General features: G+C 37.5%; 2 protein-coding genes across 2 annotated transcripts in view; both read right to left on the minus strand.

Moving 5' to 3' along the window:
• The window catches only part of LOC131597962 (uncharacterized), a 74,993-nt gene extending 63,482 nt beyond the window's left edge, over positions 1-11,511 (minus strand). The window contains exon 1 of the mRNA XM_058870619.1: positions 10,467-11,511. Coding sequence (XP_058726602.1) covers positions 10,467-11,511 — 1,045 coding nt within the window. The remainder of the gene's footprint in view (positions 1-10,466) is intronic.
• A 48-nt stretch (positions 11,512-11,559) lies between these two features.
• On the minus strand, positions 11,560-11,997 carry LOC131597963 (uncharacterized). The gene has a single exon (XM_058870620.1). It carries the CDS (start codon positions 11,995-11,997, stop codon positions 11,560-11,562), a length of 438 nt encoding a protein of 145 aa, XP_058726603.1.
• Positions 11,998-21,263: the final 9,266 nt, after the last annotated feature.

A 21,263-nucleotide genomic window follows, 5' to 3' on the forward strand; every position in this document is an offset into this window, starting at 1 on the left:
GAGCGTGATGATATACTTGTCCGCCTTGCGGGGGAAAAGTATGCATAATTGGTCGTGGAAAAGTCATGACAGCAGATCTTGGAATCTCAGCATTCTGTTGTGTGAAACCCATTGCCGTCGCTCTTGGAACTTCAATTTCCAGAGGTTTGTAACCCTCTGGTGGACGCATATTCATGGTGACTTTTGGAGCTTCAGAAGCTGGAGGTATGTACCCTTCTGGAGTAAAGTTATACGGCATGCCCCAAGGTCGATCAGGCGGCATGGTATACTGAGGAATAGGAGTAGAGACAATCTCGGAAACCACAGTCCTTTGTGGTTCTTCTGGCGTTGGTCGATTCTGCGCAACTACCAGGGCTTCCACCATACTATTGAGCCTTTCAACAGTACCTTTGAGAGTATTAATCTCTTCCCTGAGTTCTTCATTCTCTTGCTCAAAGTCTTCCATTCTTTTCTTGCGACTTGAACGAGTGTTGTATGGATGAGACAGCTTGAAAGTCTTGGTTCACCTCCTTCTCCTCCTCTCTTTCTGGAGAAAGGAAAGTGACTATTAGATCCGCGACAATTCTCGTGTCAGTGCATACGACTAAAGCGATGTATGATATGCAATTAAGTTATTATTTTTCAAGGAAACACCATAATTACGTTATGAAACATCAAACTTTTATTAATTAAGCGAAAACGCCGTTTTTACACATTTTGGAAATGGAAATACAGAGAAACTGAGAGAAAGGACTCTAAAACTTTGATGATGAGCCGACTTCACGTTCTAACATCTTCTTTTGTTTCTTGAGCTGAGCGTTCTCTGACGTGAGCTGATCGATGATCCAGGAAGCAGGAGGGATATGATGAGAAAGTGACGATTGTGTCACTTGTCGATCGAGTACTTCAAGTAACTCATCCTTCCTTCTTAGGATGTTTTGAATCTCAACATTTTCCGTGTTGACAATTCGATACTTGTTCCTCCAAGCATTCCTTTCTTGGCATACCTTGTTTAATGCCGCTTGCAGTTTTTCAACATCGGTGGAGAAAAGGCAAATTGGTTCCCTTAGGGGAATAGGTTCTTGATGTTGATATGGCATCCTGAGCTTGAATGCTCTGACGCGTACCCATTGAAGGTAAGGATCCAGGGAGATGCAAAGATGTTTTCCTAACAATCTTCTCCCTTTACTGTGAATAAGACGCCAGGCTTGGACAATTTCCTTCTTCAGCATGTTGCCATGATCGTCGATGTTCTTAAAGAACAGACCCTCCAATTGGATGTTACTTGGAATATTTTTCATGGGATAGCCGTATTGACGACGGGCTAAAGCTGGATTGTAACTAATTCCTCCCTTAGTTCCAATAAGGGGTACGTTGGGAAAATTTCCGCAACTGAAGATGATCTTGGTTTCGTCGTTGTCAGGACTACACCAATCAAGGTCTGTATGAGTGAGAGACATGATTTTCTGTGACCAGTAAAGGCCATCCCTCATGTTCCAGAAAGTGCTAGACTTTGGCAGGTGCGAAACGAACCATTCGTATAACAACGGTACGCAGCATGTCATTAATCCTCCTCGCTGCAGGTTTCTTGAATGCACAGAGTGATAAGCATCCGCAAGCAAGGTTGGAACTGGATTTCCAATTAAGAAGATCTTAATTGCATTGATGTCGACGAAATCGTTAATGTTAGGGAACAAAAACAATCCGTAGATAAGCAAAGCCAAGACTTCCTCAAAAGCGCTCATATCTTGGATGCTGACGAAGTACCGAGCTTGATCAAACAGGAATTTGGAGGGCAATCCTTGAATTCCTCCTCTACTCACCATATGAGTTCTGATGTCGACTACGTTCAAAGGAGTAGTTGCAGCAATGATAATGTCGTCAGGATTCTTTTCCAAACCGGAGTACGGATCTTGCGCGTACATGGGTATTCCAATCAGACGAGAGTACTCCTCTAACGTAGGCATGAGCTGATAATCTGGAAAGGTGAAGCAGTGATACGTTGGATCGTAAAACTGTACCAAGGTGGGAAGGATTCCATCTACTATGTTGGTATTGAGCAAAGGCAGAAGTTTTCCATACTTCTCCTTGAAAGCCTGGGGGTTGACCACCAGTTTTCCGAGCTTTCCCAGTTCCTCGACCTGGGGAATCTTGAAGGTGTATTTCCTAGCTCTCTTTCTCCCATAATCCATGGTATAGATCCTTAAGTCCTTTCTCCGTTTCTCTCTTTCTATGAAGTTCAAAAACGTTCGTTATTTAGTTTCCTTGAAAAACGACTCGAAAAAGACTCTTTTTGTTTTGTTTTTAGTTGTTTATTAATGAATGATGCATGAATGCATGAATGCACACACAAGAGTTTTAAACAAACATGGCGTTGAAGGGTATAGTGGTCATGAAGTCAAAACGCAGTCTCCCGCCCCAATGGTAAACTAAGGTTAATGATTTTTGTACCTGTAGAACGGGTTCTAGGGGTCTCAAAGTTTTTGCTCAACCTTAAAGATACGTTGATTGGTATCTATAAGAGAGTTTTCTCTGAGTGTAGTATCTGCGTGACAATTACTTCCGTAATCACCGCTCTACGTCCTAAAAAAAAGGCTTTAAGTGGGGTTAATGTGTTTCTAGGTCCTCCTGGTACAAATCAGTCTCGGAATGCAGTGGCGCAGTTAATCACAACCAGCCAGGCAAATCCCAAGAGTAGACTTGGAAACCAAGATTAGAGGGCCTTCACCGGGAAGACATCCTCCATCCTATCTTATGTTGCACTCAAATCCGGGTATAGGATTTCTCACCACAAGGGGGAATCAAGCCCTTTCCCGATACAGAATAAACAAAGTAAACAAATATATATGCAACAAACACATGAAATGACACAGAGGTTAGGCAGGACCTCTCTTGTTTGAGGGGGAATTTGGCATCCCTAATTCCTCATTGGGGCTGGACCAGCAACAGGTCAACCATTGGTTTGGATGAAAAACCAAGGTTTTTAACACTTATATCCCCAGCAGAGTCGCCATTTTTCTGTGGTGGTCGTTTTCTTTTACCTCCCCGTTTCACTTGGGAGGACGGCACGCTAAACCCTTCACGCGAAATTTGGAAGGAGAATGCGCCCGTGGTGGGATGAATTTTATTTCAGTTCTTCCTACGATATCACACGAACTTTCTTATTGGTCCTACGAGTAGGAAAGGGAAAAAAAGATCTCAACTAAACCCTAGGAGTTTGCTAAGTGTGGGGATTTACACCTAGACTAGAAATTCTGGAGTCCGGGAGGTCGGTTATACATAGGGAAGTGTTTAAACACCCTACATATCTGTAGTACTCTACAGGAACCTGCTCTGTGTCATTGTGTTTGTGTTTATTGCTAATGATTGGGAAAGTTTCTCCTTTGTATTAGGAGAGAGAATTGAATTGATTTTAAAAGACAGACAGACAGACAAACTGACTATTTTTGGTATTTTATTAGCTCGCTGAGATTCCTTGTGAACCTCATGCCTACATATCCCTAGTGGAAGTCAGAGCTTAATGTAGTTCGGGGAACTAACTAGGGAAATTAATGTTTTTGGTGCCTTGCTTGAAGCTCAAGGTTGAAGCTTGGAATTAAATCTCTGTTTACAGTAAAGAGACATGAAATCATCTCTACAGAGAGGTATTTGTACTATTCTACCATAAACATTTTGAAGGAGTGACAGAATAACTGGATTCATTTCATTCAAGAGGGGGACCTTACTTGTGTGTGCAAGTATGCCAGTCAGATGCCTCTTAAATGAAAGAAAGTTGCTCGTCCAAATTAGGGAAAGTGTACAAGTCTGGGGATGTGCCAGAGCATGTCTTTCAGAGTCCTAAATGGGAGACTTTGATTGAAATTGAAATTTGAAATGTTTGTTTGTTTGAATGTGGTAGAGTAGTAAAAATATCTCTCTATGGAGATAAGCTATGTCTATCTACTGTATAAAAGATTTGACTTTAGCTGGCTTGTATGAGGCCCAAGCTTGAGGCTTTTTGATTGATTAATTAATATTATTGACTCTGGGAGATGACTCCACTGGGAATTAATTACAGGGTATTTTTGTGTTCTGTACAAAGCCCAGAATTGAGGCTGACTCTACTTAGGGAGACTCTATTTGTGTGCCTTGTACAAAGCCCAAGGTTGTGGCTAACTGTTGAGGATAATTGAATGAATGACTCTATTTTATGTGCCTTGTACAAAGCCCAAGGTTGTGGCTAACTCTAGCTAGGGGAAAACATTATTTTCTGCCTTGTACAAAGCCCAAGGTTGTGGCGGACTCTTAAATGAATTAAGTATGGATGACTATATGGGGAAAGATCCTAAGTGTTAGGAATCTTTGACACATGAAAGATATGGTTTATCTGCCTTGTACAAAGCCCAAGGTTGTGGCTACTGAGTGATGAAGGACTCACTGGGGAGACTCTATTATCTGCCTTGTACAATGCCCAAGGTTGAGGCTGACTCTTGACTGGGGAGTTTTATTGTTTGGGTGCCTTGTATGAAGCCCAAGGTTGAGGCTAACTGTTTTTGTTGGTTTTGACTCTACTGAGGAGGTTTTATTTATTAAAAGACTGTTTTTCTTTTGGAAGCTAACCCTTTCCAGGGATTTTGACTCAGCTGGTGAATTTGTCTGTTAAAAGACTGACTTTATCATGTTTTTTGGAGGCTGACCCTTTCCAGGGGTTTTGACTCTTTTGGGGAAATTATCTCCTAAGAGAATGAAATTATTTATTAATTAATTTTGGAGGCTAACCCTTTCCAGGGGTTTTGTTGAAATGAAGGAATGTGTGGAAGCTAACCCTTTCCAGGGATTTTGACATTTTAGAGAGATGTTGGAGGCTAACCCTTTCCAGGGGTTTATATTAAAAATGAAAGAATGTGTGGAAGCTAACCCTTTCCAGGGATTTTGACATTTTAGAGAGATGTTGGAGGCTAACCCTTTCCAGGGGTTTATATTAAAAATGAAAGAATGTGTGGAAGCTAACCCTTTCCAGGGATTTTGACATTTTAGACAGATGTTGGAGGCTAACCCTTTCCAGGGGTTTTGACTCAGTGATTGATTTGGGTAGCACTCCATTAATTATTAAGGGATGAAAGGATTGGCAGAAAGATTATCTAGTGAGACTTCTTGTTTAAAGCCCAAGATGAAGGCTGACTCAATACTGAGGATGATCAAACATGGATCCTAGACTCTGCTAAGGAAGATTGATGAAGATAAGGGTGACAGAGACTGTCCATGTCTCTCATTCCAAAAATGTACTCAATGCAAAATTGAGACAAACTTAGCTTGTTTAAAGTCTGGTTTAAATTGGAAGAAACTCACCAGGGTAGGCTAAAAGGTGACTAAAGACCTGTTCCTATGTTTATAAGAAACCTGATGGGTCCTTGTATACAAGCTCAAGAGGAAGCTGGAAATGCTTTTAAGAAGCCTGTGGGTCCTTGTACAAAGCCCAAGAGGAGGCTAATCGAGGGTCCTTGTTATAGCACAAGAGAAAGCTATGTAGTTTCGAACTTATTTTGGCTCTAAGCAAATGGGTAAGAGGTTTCACCGGGAATAATTCCTCTTTGGGTGGATGTGTCCTATTATTTGGATTCTAAGGTTTTTGCCAAGATGTTTCACCGGGAATAATTCATCTTGGGGGTTTGAACTACGGATCTCTAATTAGGAAAGAGCCTTCACCGGGAAGACATTCTCAATCCTAGGTCATATTCCTAATATATATATATAGTTTAGCTGTCCTAAGGTTTATACTCAAACGCAGTTCTAAGCTAATATATGCATAGTTTATATTTGACAGTAATTTAAACAAAGACTGTAAATTGAAAGCTTGTAAAGCCTAACCTGGATGGAGTGGAGGCCATTGAAGAAGTATGTACAGAGCCTCAACAGTATTTTTGTTGTTTTGTTGATAACAGTTGAATATATATATGATAAACAGTTAATGGTTTTTTAAAACAGAAGAAGTGAAGATGGACAAAGGTCACATAGGTATCTGAAGAGTTTCACCGGGAATAATGCCCTTCAAATACCAGAAGAATGTTTTGAAAACAGAAAGAAGATTTTGAAAATACAGTTTTGAAAACAAGCTAAGAAGAGAAGGTTTTTGGGACTTACACTCTATTAGAGGCCCAGTACTTTACAGTACTGGTTATAACAGAAATTTGAAAATGATTTGGAATGATATGAGGTTTTGTTGTTTGAAAACCTTAATCATTTGATTTAATCAGAGATTGAAAATAGTTTTGAGAATTGACAAAAGTCAACTTAATTAAAGTAAAAATAAAGATTTTTACTTAATTAAGACCTAAACAATTAGGGTTTTATCATAAAATTATTCACACAAATAATTAGGTTAAAACAAAATGGAAACATATATTTAAAGTATTTAATAAAACACTTAAAACATACTATTTTATACCTAATAAAAATATATGAATTAAATAATATTTTTATGATTTTTTTGATTATACATAAAATAGGTATATTAAATAACAAGTGTGTGAAAAATGAAGTGAAAATGATTTAATTTGATAGGTTAAATAATTGTGTGAAGTTGTGAAGAAATTTAGTGTGAAAAGTGATAAAAAATATGATTTTGTCACCTAGAGGGGTTGAACTCACGCCCTTTAGGTCACATACCCAAAACCAAACCACTGGGCCAGCGCGCGCTCAGTGTTAGTAACTTGCATTCAATTCATTATATTTTCAAACAAGTAGTAAAACCATAAAAAAAAATAAAAGGAACAAAAAGTCTGGGGCGAGGGGGATTCGAACCCCAGACTTGTGGCATGAGGAGACTAAGAGCGCATGTGTGGCCACTAGGGCAAGTTGTTCAGTCGTTAATAACACGCATATCATTCAAAATAAAATAAACTCTCCCCTGAGAATTCAAATTTGCGCGCCACCACCATCTTCGTCTTCAACCTCAAGCTCCATGATTTTGAATTTCTGAACTCACTCGTTTCTCAACCATTTGCAATGATGTAAACATGAAACTTGCTCTAAATTCACTCACGATTCTAAATATGTAACTAACATGAACTATCATTAACTACATCTAACTAATTTACCAGAAATCGTGAAGAACCCTAAAATTTCAAAATTAAATTAAATGACTATACTGAAAGATAAATGGATGATGATAGAGGGTTTTCAATCCTCTGATGATGTTGAACAAGATAGAATCGAGCTATTTCACAAAGAGTACTTAAATTAAAGAGAGGGAGTTCAGAAACTTACCTCTGAAACTGAAGGTCGTGAGGGTGATTGAGAGCAACTGAGCTTGAATGAATGATCTCAATAGCTTCCCTGAGACTCAATGATGCTAACTGGATACTTATTGTAGCCTGAATCCTTCTGAATTGTTCTATGGACCTCCCTCGATTTCAGCTTCAAGTGAACATGGAGGTTGTTGAATTTGGAGTTACAGATGAGCTGCAGCCATCTGGTTAGCTTCACTATGACCTGAGGAGTGTGTCTAGATGATTGGCTTGGCTTGAAACCTCCTGAATCACTCCATGGACCTCCAACTGCAAATGCTCCAAAGTGAGAGCAACAATGGTGTTCCTCCACTTACAGAAGTGATCCAGGTGCTTGGATCACCTCAAATGACCTCCCTTGAGATGTTAGAATGCTCACTTTCCAAAGATAAGCTCTGGTTTGAAGAAATCGATTCTTCTTGCCAAAGAACTTTGAAAAACAATGAACAAGAGAGGAGAAAGAGAAAGCAAGTAATATGGTTGCTTTGGTGTCTTTTCTGAATGAGAAAGAGGCCTCTATTTATAGGGAATTGGTTCAGAGTAATTGATCATAGTAAGCTTGCTTAGTGTAGTGAGTTTGGTTTCTTAGCCATGAAGAAATTCAAAGAATATCCCAAGTGCAATGATGAGCTCTTTGATACCACTCCCTAGCCATCGGTTTTGCTTGATCTTAGGGGACCAAATTGCTGCAGAAATGAGCTCCAATTGGTTGGGAGAAGATTCCTTTGATGAATCACCAATTTGTCATAAATTCAAAAATGCAATCATTACATAATCACATGCCTTTGTTTTTGGAATCTTCTCTAATCCTTATGCAATGATGAAAATGGATGTATGGCATGGTTCCAGATGTGTTATGGGTCGTGTAGCATCCATAAGAGAGGTTATTTGCACAAAATTTGCAAAGTCCAATTTGCACATGACCTATAATTTTACTTCATGAGGCCAACTTTGAACAAGCATAACTCTTAGCTCAATTTGAATTTGGAGAAGGTTGAACACAATTTGGAAAGCCCTAAACATCTACTTCAATTCATTAGTTTATGTCTTCTTCAGAATCATTTGGGAAATTTGTGAAAAATGAGCCCAAAGTTGGATGAAAACTAGGTTAAAACACTTAGAAAAATTTCTAAGTGTTTATGACCTAAACTTCAAAATTTCCAAAACTTCATAAATGGTTGATCTTTTGAAAAAAGTTCCTTTGTAAGATGTTGTTTTATTTTGCAAGATCTACAACTTTCATGTTGGAAGTTTTTTGAGTTGTGTAGGTGAAATTTTAAGTTCTCACCATGCCTTCAAAAACCCTAATTCCCGACTTTTCGCTCCTTGATGAATTTCTTTGAATTTCTTTGGCCAAATGACTTTGACATCCATATATTGATGATATTGATCTTTTAAAGTCATTTTTTGACCAAAAACCTTAAAAGTCAATGATGATCCTTCACAGTTGACTTTTTCCTGACAAAGTGAATTTTTGGGCTTTTGTGTAAAAATAAAATCTTCTCCCCAAATGGATGATATAAATGGATTATATGGAGGTAGTAGAGATCCTTGAATCATGTCTTGAGTTTTGGATTCATGCCCTGATTAAAAGTCAACCATCTTGGTGAATTAGGTCAAAACCCTAATTTGTCGACCATGTGAAAATAATGACTGTAGACTTTGAATTGAGGTGTAATGTCCAGTGGATCTTGTCATATGAGTTATTTGAAGATGATTGATGTCTTTGAATGGTTCCTTGGGGCTTTTTAGGGTTTCCCAAATGTGATCCCTGATTTCAGTCCTTGATAGGCTGAAAACCCTAGTCTGGTGACCTGAGTAAACCTGTACTCATATGACTGGATGTCTAATCAATCATAGATGAGAAAAGTGAAGTTTTTGAGCCCCATGATTGTATTAGAGACTAGTCTTTGTATTGATTGATCCTTTGCCTGAGCTTTCTTGTCTTTGAGCATCCTCGATTAGGTATCAGATGGAGAAATGACTGCTCTGGGTACTTGTCTTGACCTGATGAAAAATCCTGAAGATATGTCATCTCAGGGGGGTCAAAAATTAGGGTATGACATTCATAAATGGTTGATCTTTTGAAAAAAGTTCCCTTGTAAGATGTTGTTTTATTTGGCAAGATCTACAACTTTCATGTTGGAAGTTTTTTGAGTTGTGTAGGTGAAATTTTGAGATCTCACCATGCCTTCAAAAACCCTAATTCCCGACTTTTCGCTCCTTGATGAATTTCTTTGAATTTCTTTGGTCAAATGACTTTGATATCCATATATTGATGATATTGATCTTTGAAAGTCATTTTTTGACCAAAAACCTTAAAAGTCAATGATGATCCTTCACAGTTGACTTTTTCCTGACAAAGTGAATTTTTGGGCTTTTGTGTAGAAACAATATCTTTTCCTCAAATGAATGATGTAAATGGATTATATTGAGGTAGTAGAGATCCTTGAATCATGTCTTGAGTTTTGGATTCATGCCCTGATCAGAAGTCAACTATCTTGGTGAATTAGGTCAAAACCCTAATTTGTCGACCATGTGAAAATAATGACTGTAGACTTTGAATTGAAGTGTGATGTCTAGTAGATCTTGTCATATGAGTTATTTGAAGATGATTGATGTCTTTGAATGACCCTCTGAGGTTTTTTTTAGGGTTTCCCAAATGTGATCCCTGATTTTAGTCCTTGATAGGCTCAAAACCCTAGTCTGGTGACCTGAGTAAACCTGTACTCATATGATTGGATGTCTAATCAATCATAGATGAGAAAAGTGAAGTTTTTGAGCCCCATGATTGTATTAGAGACTAATCTTTGTATTGATTGATCCTTTGCCTGAGCTTTCTTGTCTTTGAGCATCCTCGATTAGGTACCAGATGGAGAAATGACTGCTCTGGGTACTTGTCTTGACCTGATGAAAGATCCTGAAGATATGCCATCTCAGGGGGGTCAAAAATTAGGGTATGACACAAACTCTTAACCAGAATCTGATGATATCCCGACCTTAGGTCAATCTTCGAGAACACACAGGCTCCCTTCAATTGATCTAGAAGGTCATCAATCCGCGGTAGAGGGTACTTGTTCTTTATGGTTACCTTGTTCAGCTGACGATAGTCGATGCACAAACACATACTACCATCCTTCTTCTTCACTAACAAGACTGGAGCTCCCCATGGAGAAACACTAGGACGAATGAAGTGTTTCGCCAACAACTCTTCTAGCTGACCCTTCAACTCTCTTAGCTCTGCAGGAGACATCCTATAAGGGGCGGTCGAAACTGGAGCGGTACCCGGAACAAGATCAATAGAGAATTCAACGTCCCTCTCCGACGGAAGAGAAGTAACATCCTCCGGAAATACATCGGAAAATTCACACACAACCGGAATCTCCAAAATACTCCTCTTATCTTTGGAGTCCGACGTATGAACCAAAAGGAAAGACTTCTCTTGAGCAAAAAGGTAATTGAGCATGTTAACTGTACCTTCAAGAAGACGTTCAATGGCATCGGTTGGTGTAGTCTCCTCAGCAGGAATGAAGATAGCCTTCTCTTTACAACCGATGTACACTGAGTTAGGTGACAACCAGTCCATACCAAGTACTACATCGATCTTCTTAAGAGGTAGACAAATGAGATCAATCACGAATCTACGACCATTGAAGGTAATAGAACACTCCTTGCAAATTTCCCGAGCTTTTACCATATCGTCCGTAGCCGATGAGATAAACATAGGATTAGGAAGAAGACTCGTCTCAAAACCGAGCCTCCGCACACAAGGATAAGAAATAAAAGAATGTGTCGCCCCACAATCAACTAGCACAAACAAGGGTTGATTATTGACATAACACGTACCAGCAACAAGATTGGTGTTTCCTTGAGCCTTCCTAGCGTCCAAGGTGTAAACACGACCTTTAGTCTTTTCAGGAACATCTGGGGCTGTACACTCCGTTGCAAAATGTCCCAACTGATTGCACTTATAAAATTTCACAAGATCTGGCTTGCAATTCCCAAAGTGGTTTGCCTTGCATCTACCACATCGGGGAGGCTGAGTAGAGCGATCTCCATAGACCTGTTTCTTCATAGCTGGAGAATTGCCGGGTTTCAAATGCTGTCCCGACCTTCCTTGTTCCCTACGAACTGGCTTATTCTGTTCTCTTTCATCTTGGACTCTCTTCAATGTGTTCTCAGCAACATAGCATTGCCTCAAACACTCAGCATAGGTAGTAAACTCCCTTTGAGACACGCTGTGTAAAATATCAGCATTCAGCCCCATAAGGAACTGATCAATCTTCCACAACTCATCTGGTGCATAAGCTGCTTGTCAGGAATAGGCAGCCATGTCCTCAAACTTCTCAGCATATTCAGACACCGACATGTTGCCTTGTTTGAAGGACTGAAACTCACGCTCCTTCAAAGCACGCACACTGTTGGGGTAGTACTTCTCCAAGAAAGCTGTCTTGAAATGTTTCCAATCCTTAGGAATCCCTCGGTTAGTGAAATACGTAGACTCCGTATTCCACCATCTTCCTGCTGGTCCCTTCATTTTCTGAGCAGCAAAGATCACCTTCTCTTCCTCGGTGCACTGAATATCCTGGAATATCATTTCCATGCCATACAACCAATCATGAGCAATCACAGGATCTAAGCCACCCAAGAACTCTGGCGGATCCATCCGAAAGAAGGCGCGAAAATCAGGCCCTGCTGCAGCTTGAGGAGTAGGAGCAGGAGCGATTGGTTGTTGCCCTTGCATGCCTTGCATCATCTGCATCATCATCTGATTCTGCTGTTGCATCTGTTGCATTAACTGCACCCAAGGCACACCCGCATTCTCAGTTCCAGGCTCAGTCTCCACATTCCTCGTCCTGGGCCTTCGGGGACCTCTGCGTTGTTCAGCCATCTTCCTGTTTGTCCTACACACGGAATCAAGTTGATCAGGCTTAATGCCATAAGTAAGACATAAGGAATCATGCCGACACTACACATATGAGGCAGAATTATGCTGTCTTATGATGTTTCGTGGCAAAGCCGAGAATCGACCTGCTCTGATACCAACTGTAACACCCCATACATACATTGCCTAGGATATACGTATATGGCATTAAAATGGTACTCGAAAATCATAAACATAAGCAGCGGAATAGATAATGTATAAGTACAAGTATAAAAGCCCAAACTGTCATGGCCAAAATACATGAGTTCCAACTAATACAAATACATATCCATAGTACAAAAGACGGAAATACAAAAGATCATAGACTACAATGAAATACATCGCCAAGAAACGTCAACTCGAAGCTAAGTCATCTTACCCTTGCCTCAATCCTGCCTCGAACCACCTGTAAAAAGAATAATTGGAATGGGGTGAGATTACTAAATCTCAGTGAGTCTCCCTATCTTACGGGTTCACTCAGTTCTACAGGGAACATGCAATCAACAAATTCACCGAGAATCCGGGTTACCTCACGGCTAGGTACAAGTACAAACAAGGATACACCATCAATGGAAGTCCCATAACTATCCAAGAAGGCATCAACAACAACAGGCTCAACGCCATCACAAACAAGTATGCAGACCCGTACCCATGTACGAGGAATCCAGGAGTAGAATCTGCCTGTCTACCTAGGCTGCCAAACCACACCCTCGGTGGGTTACACCCGTACATCGCATCAAGAGACTTGCACAAGCACATCGCAAGACTAATTGGATACTCCTCCTAAATGGAAATCATCTGAGATGAGTTACAGCCGTGACATTGCCTAAATGGCGTCCAACCCCATCACTGTCCATACGCAGATGAGTTAACATCGAGTGCAATTAAGCCATCTTGACAATACGAGCCCACCGGGCGAAAGCCTAGTGATATTGCCTACGTGCATCACTAGAGGTGAATCGGAAGTAATATTACCTACGTGGCATTACTTCTCCACCATACCAAGCACGCCGATATGTTAACATCGAGTGGGATACGCCCCGTAGGCCCTCACAAGCATATCGCAATGGTAGCTCAGGTGTGCAAAACATACCGAGAACGCAGATGAGTTAACGTCGAGTGGGATACGCCCCGTAGGCCCTCACAAGCACATCGCAACGGTTATGATGGAACTAAGTCCATAAACAGGACTTACCACCTAGTGGCTTAAGCTTACTCTGATTCAAGCATACACAAAACACCGAGATCACACAGCACGGTATAAGCCATCACACAGGCAATCACATACGAATGTTCAATCGGAACAAACGAAATCATAAAAATAATTATGCCACAATATAATCCACACAATTTGTATTTCACACATACAAGCATATCCAAGGGATTTTAGTCATATCATGGTCTTATATAATTAAAACACATATTAGAATGCCATACAAGTCATAAGAGGCCTTCGATTCCGATACAAAACGAAACTGCACTCAAATGGGAGAAATATCAATTCTGCATCAGACTAGTTCGCTACAGCGAACTCCTGTTCGCTACAGCGAACTCAAACAGAAGCTAAACTTCTTCAAACCCAGGTCAGTTCGCTACAGCGAACTCCAGCGAAGCCCCGATTCGCTACAGCGAAGGAAAGTTCGCTACAGCGAATAAATCAATTCAACTCCCAGGTTTATTCGCTACACAGTTCGCTACAGCGAATCATTCGCTACAGCGAATGAAAGTTCGCTGCAGCGAACTCTGCAAAATCAGCAAAAATGCAGAACGCGTTTGGGGTCCCCAAACCCCAAAATCTTACATGCAATCATTCTTGATGGAGCAATAAGACATGGTAAATGTACATACACGAATTACTACTAGAATAGAGTCTTAAACATGCATGAATAAGGATTGTAGAACACATACTCTCAATCCCTTAATCCCTCACATTGACATAAACCCCAAAAGTTTCCCCAAGTTTCTATCTATGAGACTCACCTGATTAAGCTGAGGAAGAAGCTCTGAAAATCAGAAGTAGATGATGAAGGTTGATGGATCAAAGGTGCATGCAAGGCTGAAAGTTGAAGTTGGCAATGGGTCTTCCTCTCCTTCCTTCTTGTTTCACGTTTCTTCCTCTTCTACTCTCCACAATTCTGTTTTTGGCTTCTAAAAATCAGAATTGTTCCAAAACCAAACAATCCTTAAGACTTAGATAGAGTGCAAAGACTAAAGTATCCCCCAACTAAACTTTATTTACCATAATGCCACTTGGTTCCATCTCAACTAAATGAAATTCATATCATTAATCTCTTAATGAAAAATTAGAATATTACAATAAATATAAGGAAATTTTTTATTGATGCGTCTTTTTATAGCATTATTGAAATAGCAATTTTGGATTACCAATTTATAGGTTTTACTTTTAATACAATAAAATAATTAAATTTCTTTAAAAATATTTCTTGATAATAATTTTATGAAAACCTATTCAATATAGTTTCAATTTTAATTATAGTGAAAAATGAATAAAAAAAGACATAACAAAAAGATAAAGATATTTATATTAAAGTTTTGCTAGTATCTACTTAAAATATATTTAATTTGATGAATTTTTTACACTACTTTTTTCTTTTCCACATATTTTTGATGCCTAAAAACTCATATTTACATTAATCTATTACGGAAAAATACATTTCGTCCAACAAAAAATATCGTTTAAACAATTTTACAACAACATATCGTATAACTTCCTCTATAATAAAATTCCATATTTAAAAATCTAATATAGAAATATTGTAAAAAAAAAATTCACACTATAAAAGTAGCATATATTGAAATTTTGTTATTTATAGTTTTATTAAGATATAGTTTTCAAAACATTCCATATGTTTAAGAAAAAAATAAAAAATAAACTATTTTATAAAAAAATTCTTTAAATAATTTGTTTTTTAATAGTTTCTTAGAGAGCTCGTGATTGGGAACTACTACATCACATGACATTAGTGGAGAGAGAAAAATATATAAGGTTTTTAATAATTTGTGTGTAACTGAGTATGAGAATTTATCTTTATTTTATAGTCATTGCATGTGTATGGGTCACTACATCGACCGATGTTTAAAACTTAAAGGACATCATAATGTAGCTACCAAAGAAAAGGTAGGACAAAATTACAACCTAAAAAAGTTCTAGACATGGTTTATCAAAATGAAAAGAGAGGTGATATAGTGAAGGAAAACACGAGAAGGGGGAAAAGGGATTGTAATTGAGGACTGCAGTTAATATACATAATGCTCAACACCATGATGAACATGAGACTAGATATGAATTGCTTATTGATGTAAATATTAATGAGCAATTCAAAGTAGACTTGAAATAATATAATACTATTTCTTTTATGTTCTATTTCTCCCATGCATCTATCCTATTCTACTTCATTGCTTTTCATTAATTTTATAACAATAAAAATATTACCAAGGTTTAAAAATTAATCTTGGTAGATAATTCAACCTTCAATAGCTTATTTTAGTTGTTGTTAATAAACTTTTTAGAAATTTAAAACAAATCAATGTAAAATTTACTTCTTTGTATTTCATAACATGTGCCTATTTAAGATTTAAAAAGTCAAGTTTAGAAAAAAGAGTTTCGGAGTAAATCTAAAATATCATATTTAATGTTTATAAAATTGTTTAATTCAGTCATAATAGAGTTTATGGAATATCCACTCTACCATCAAAGTCCAACAAAAATGTCTGTGCATAATAGGCGTCATGTTTAAATTCTTAGAGGTTGGTATGTACTCAATACCATATAATTGAAAAATCATGAATACAATATTAGGTTGTATGAATTTTTGCCTATCAAATTTGTAATTTGAACTAGACTTAACAATAAACATATCCATGCAACCAAATATATGAGTCAATAATCATAGAAACAATAAAATATGGAAAATAAATATCAAAAGTAATGATTATAATAAAAAATTAAACTTTATGAAGTAGAATTTATTTATTTAAATTTGACACATTGTCAATTTGAATAGTACATTTTATTATAAGATACATATCATATATTTATTAGTGTTGCAACACCCCATGCCAAAAGCAATTTATTCATGTACGAAATACCAAGAAACCTACAAAATAAAAATAATTAATTTAATTAATAAACAACTCCCTTATGCTAAAAACATGAATAAATAAAAGATAATGTGAAAGTAAAAAAAATACCACGGCTCATGCTAATAACCATAGCATTGTTAGCATTTTGTGGCTTGGCAATCTTTGACACACTTATCAAATTCATCGGCTAGTTGCTTTCCAATACATAATAGGTCACACTTTATTTCACACCAAGGCTCTGCTAAGCTTTCAACGTGAATTGCAACTAGCAGAATCATCAACATCATCACAACAAAAAATTTTATTAGAGAACCTTCCATTTTTTTTAATAATTCCTTTTCTCAAGTTCAAATAAATTTCTTAATTCTGTGAATTTTCGGCTCTTACAAAGGACTCACTAAGAAAAAAGTTTATCGTTAGACCTTTATATATAGCTAAAATTTCCTAAAAGCTTTATGCGTTCATTAAATATACTTTAGAGAAAAAATTTTAAAACATATGAAATTAACCAAATTAAATACTCCCTCCAATCCTTAATACAAGGGAATTTGTACTTTTAAGATAAAGTGAATAATCATAAATATAAGGAAATTTTTTATTGATGCGTCTTTTTATAGCATTATTGAAATAGCAATTTTAGATTACCATTTTATAGGTTTTCCTTTTAATACAATAAAATTATTAAATTTCTTTAAAAATATTTCTTGATAATAATTTTATGAAAACCTATTCAATATAGTTTCAATTTTAGTTATTGTGTAAAATGAATAAAAAAAGACATAACAAAAAGATAAAGATATTTATATTAAAGTTTTGCTAGTATCTACTTAAAATATATTTAATTTGATGAAATTTTTACACTACTTTTTTCTTTTCCACATATTTTTGATGCCTAAAAACTCATATTTACATTAATCTATTGCTAAAAAATATATATCGTCCAACAAAAAATATCGTATAACTTCCTCTATAATAAAATTCCATATTTAAAAATTTAATATAGAAATACCCCGTATTAAATTAAATACTAAAATTTTATTAGTTGACACTGAGTTTTTATTAATTGGTACATTAGAGATGCTTTTGGACATTTGAGTTAGTAGTATTAACTTAAGGTTTTTGCTTATATCTTTCCTTCCTTGCTTTTCTTCTTCATTTTCCTTAAACAAGACAAGTTAGAGAGAAGAAGTAGAAAGAAGGAGGAGCAAGAAGAGAAAGGAGAAGGAAGCTTGGATCTTCATCATTTTTCCGCCGAATCAACTCATCTTCGACATCAACGACTCATAATCGAGGTGGGTTCTAGCTAGAAACTTATAGATTTGATTGTGGATGAGAAATCATAAGTTTGGATATTAGGGATTACATAGAGAAATCTAGGTTTTGAACAAAAATCATCAATGTCCATGAATAACTGTTGGTAATGTTAGAACAAGATTTGTTCTGATCAATATTCTTAGTTTTGATGATAACAAGGATATGAATTTTGTGTGAGATAATGTGGTACTCTAATACATTGCAATTTCCATTTCAGGAAATATATAAAGAGTATGCACAAATCAGCGCTCAGAAGCTTTGTCTCAGAAGGTTCAGCATGCAACATCAGAACATGGTCTGGCAAGACATCAGAAGATGGTCAAGGCAGAATCAGAACATGGGTCTATGAAAGCATCAGAAGAACTTGAGATCAGAAGCAGAAGCACTGAAGTTCTCATGGTATCACGCTCAAAAGCACTTCAAGGTCAGAAGACAAGAAGATGCTATGCACCAAGCTGTTTGACTCTGATGATATTCAAATATTATATTCACAAACATCATATCAGAAGAAAGTACAGGTGGCAGGCTACGCTGACTGACAAAAGGAACGTTGGAAGCTATTAAAGGCAACGTCAGTAGACACAGCGTGAACAAGGCTCGAGGTAGTTGACAAAAGCGTGAAACATTAAATGCAATGCTGTACGGAATACGCAAAGCATTAAATGCGCCCAACGGTCATCTTCTCAAACGCCTATAAATATGAAGTTCTGATGATAAGCAAGGTTAACAACTCTGAACCAAATTCTGTGAATATTAACTTGCTGAAACGCTGTTCAAATTCAAAGCTCAGAAACTTCATCTTCATCAAAGCTCACTACATTGCTGTTGTAATATATTAGTGAGATTAAGCTTAAACGTTAAGAGAAATATCACTGTTGTGATTATAGATTTTCAGAAGCATTTGTAAAACTCTTATTTGATTACATTAATTTGTAAGTAACTAGAGTGATCAAGTGTTGATCAGGATACTCTAGGAAGTCTTAGCTTGTGTCTAAGCAGTTGTAATTAGAGTGATCACGTGGTGGTCAGGATACTCTAAGAAAGTCTTAGCTTGTGTCTAAGCATTTGTTCCTGGAGTGATCAGGTTGTGATCAGGATACTCTAGAAGACTTAGTCGCGGACTAAGTGGAAAACCATTGTAATCTGTTGCGATTAGTGGATTAAATCCTCAGGTGAGGTAAATCACTCCGTGGGGGTGGACTGGAGTAGTTTAGTTAACAACGAACCAGGATAAAAATAACTGTGCATATTGTTTTTATCGTTCAAGTTTTTAGACTACACTTATTCAAACCCCCCCCCCCCCCCTTCTAAGTGATTTTCTATCCTTCAATTGGCATCAGAGCGCCGGTTCTAAGGTGCAAGCACTTAACCGTGTTTAGAAAAGATTCAGGAAGAGAAAAACGCTTCAGTAAAAGATGGCTGGTGAAGTTCCAACAAATCCAGCTGCATCTACATCTGGCTCTGCTGAGCAATACAATGGTAACAATGGTTATACTAGACCACCAGTATTTGATGGTGAAAACTTTGAATACTGGAAAGATAAACTGGAAAGTTACTTTCTTGGTCTAGATGCTGATCTATGGGATCTTCTGTTGGATGGTTACAAACATCCTGTTAAAGCTACTGGTGTAAGGCTCACAAGAAGCGAAATAACTGATGATCAAAAGAAAGAATTCAAGAATCATCATAAATGCAGAACTGTTTTGCTGAATGCTATCTCTCATGCTGAGTATGAGAAGATATCTAACAGGGAAACTGCCCATGATATATATGAGTCATTAAAAATGACCCATGAGGGAAATGCTCAAGTCAAGGAGACTAAAGCTCTTGCTCTAATCCAGAAGTATGAAGCCTTCAAGATGGAGGATGATGAAGATATTGAGAAGATGTTCTCAAGATTTCAAACTCTAACTGCTGGATTGAGAGTTCTGGATAAAGGCTACACCAAGGCTGATCATGTAAAGAAGATTATCAGAAGCTTACCCAGAAGATGGGGTCCAATGGTAACAGCATTCAAGATTGCCAAGAATCTGAATGAAGTTTCTTTGGAAGAGCTTATCAGTGCCTTGAGAAGCCATGAAATAGAGCTGGACGCAAACGAGCCTCAGAAGAAAGGTAAGTCTATTGCATTAAAATCTAATATTAAAAAATGCACTAACGCTTTTCAGGCTAGAGAAGAAGATCCTGAAGAATCAGAATCTGAAGAAGAAGATGAACTGTCCATGATCTCCAGAAGGGTAAACCAACTCTGGAAGAGCAAGCAAAGGAAGTTCAGAGGCTTCTGAAGTTCAAAGAAATTTGAACGAGGAGAATCTTCTGGTGACAGAAGATCTGACAAGAAGAAGGCTGTCTGCTATGAGTGCAATGAGCCTGGACATTACAAGAATGAGTGTCCGAAACTTCAGAAGGAGAATCCCAAGAAGAAGTTTCATAAGAAGAAAGGTCTTATGGCAACATGGGATGATTCTGAATCAGAATCAGGATCAGACTCTGAAGGAGAGCAGGCAAACTTTACGCTGATGGCGACAGAAGATGATGGATCAGAATCTACATTAGAATCAGATTCTGAAGAGGTATTTTCTGAACTATCTAGAGAAGAGTTAGTTTCCAGTCTAACAGAGCTTCTTGAATTAAAAGCTCATCTTAGTATCAAATACAAAAAGCTGAAAAAGCAATTTGAATTTGAAACTAAGAAGCTTGAGTTGGAAAATTCTGAATTAAAAGAAAAAGTTTTAAAATTATCCAATAATGTTGGATCTCCTTCTGATTCAGAAAAATCCACTCCCAGTCTGAATCATATTCTGAAAGAATATGATTTAAGTTTCAGGAAGTTCTTATCTAGAAGTATTGGCAGAAGTCAGCTAGCTTCTATGATATATGCTGTGTCTGGGAACAAGAGAGTTGGCATTGGTTATGAGGGTGAAATTCCATACAAGCTTGAATCTGTGGATGATATGAAAATATCATACAAGCCTCTGTATAACCAATTTAAATTTGGCCACTCCCATGATATTAAGCACACATCACATGCACAAAGTTTTCACATAACACACACCAAGAAGCATGTGACACAACCTAAGAAATATCATGGAACTCAGAATAAGAAGTATCATACTGTTCCTCCTGTTAAATATTTTGTTAAACCCAAGTTCAATCAGAACTTAAGGAGAACTAACAAGAAAGGACCCAAGAAATTGTGGGTACCTAAGGAGAAGATAATTTCTGTTGCAGATATCCTTGGCGGCAAAGAAGACAGAAAGAAAAATGTCATGGTACCTGGACTCTGGGTGCTCGCGACACATTGTAGCGGTAAAAATGTGACTCGACGCGTTTCGCACGCTCGAAGTACAACAGAGTCGCCACCGAATTTTATTTATTCCAAAGAGGAAAGGGAAAATATCGATAAAACCCACAAAGATAAAAAGAAAATGGATAAGATGGTAATCGTAACCAAATTTGGGTTCGGGAGTCGGTTAAGCAAGGGGAAGGTGTTAGCACCCCTCACCTCCATCGTACTCGATGGGACCCATTTAGTTAGTTTCGTGTTTGAGTGTTAGTGTAATGTTTGCGTTCTTTAGCTTAATGATAAAAAAAAAGATAAAAGAAATGATTTTTTAGGTTTTTTATTATTGTTAAGCTAAAGAACGCAAACATTACACTAACACTCAAACACGAAA

Source organism: Vicia villosa, linkage group LG4, assembly GCF_029867415.1.
Source record: "Vicia villosa cultivar HV-30 ecotype Madison, WI linkage group LG4, Vvil1.0, whole genome shotgun sequence".
Taxonomy (NCBI): domain Eukaryota; kingdom Viridiplantae; phylum Streptophyta; class Magnoliopsida; order Fabales; family Fabaceae; genus Vicia; species Vicia villosa.

Excerpts from the sequence above, each read along its gene's own strand:
- LOC131597963 (XM_058870620.1), bottom strand. The coding sequence starts at position 11,997 with ATGCAAGGCATGCAAGGGCAACAACCAATCGCTCCTGCTCCTACTCCT.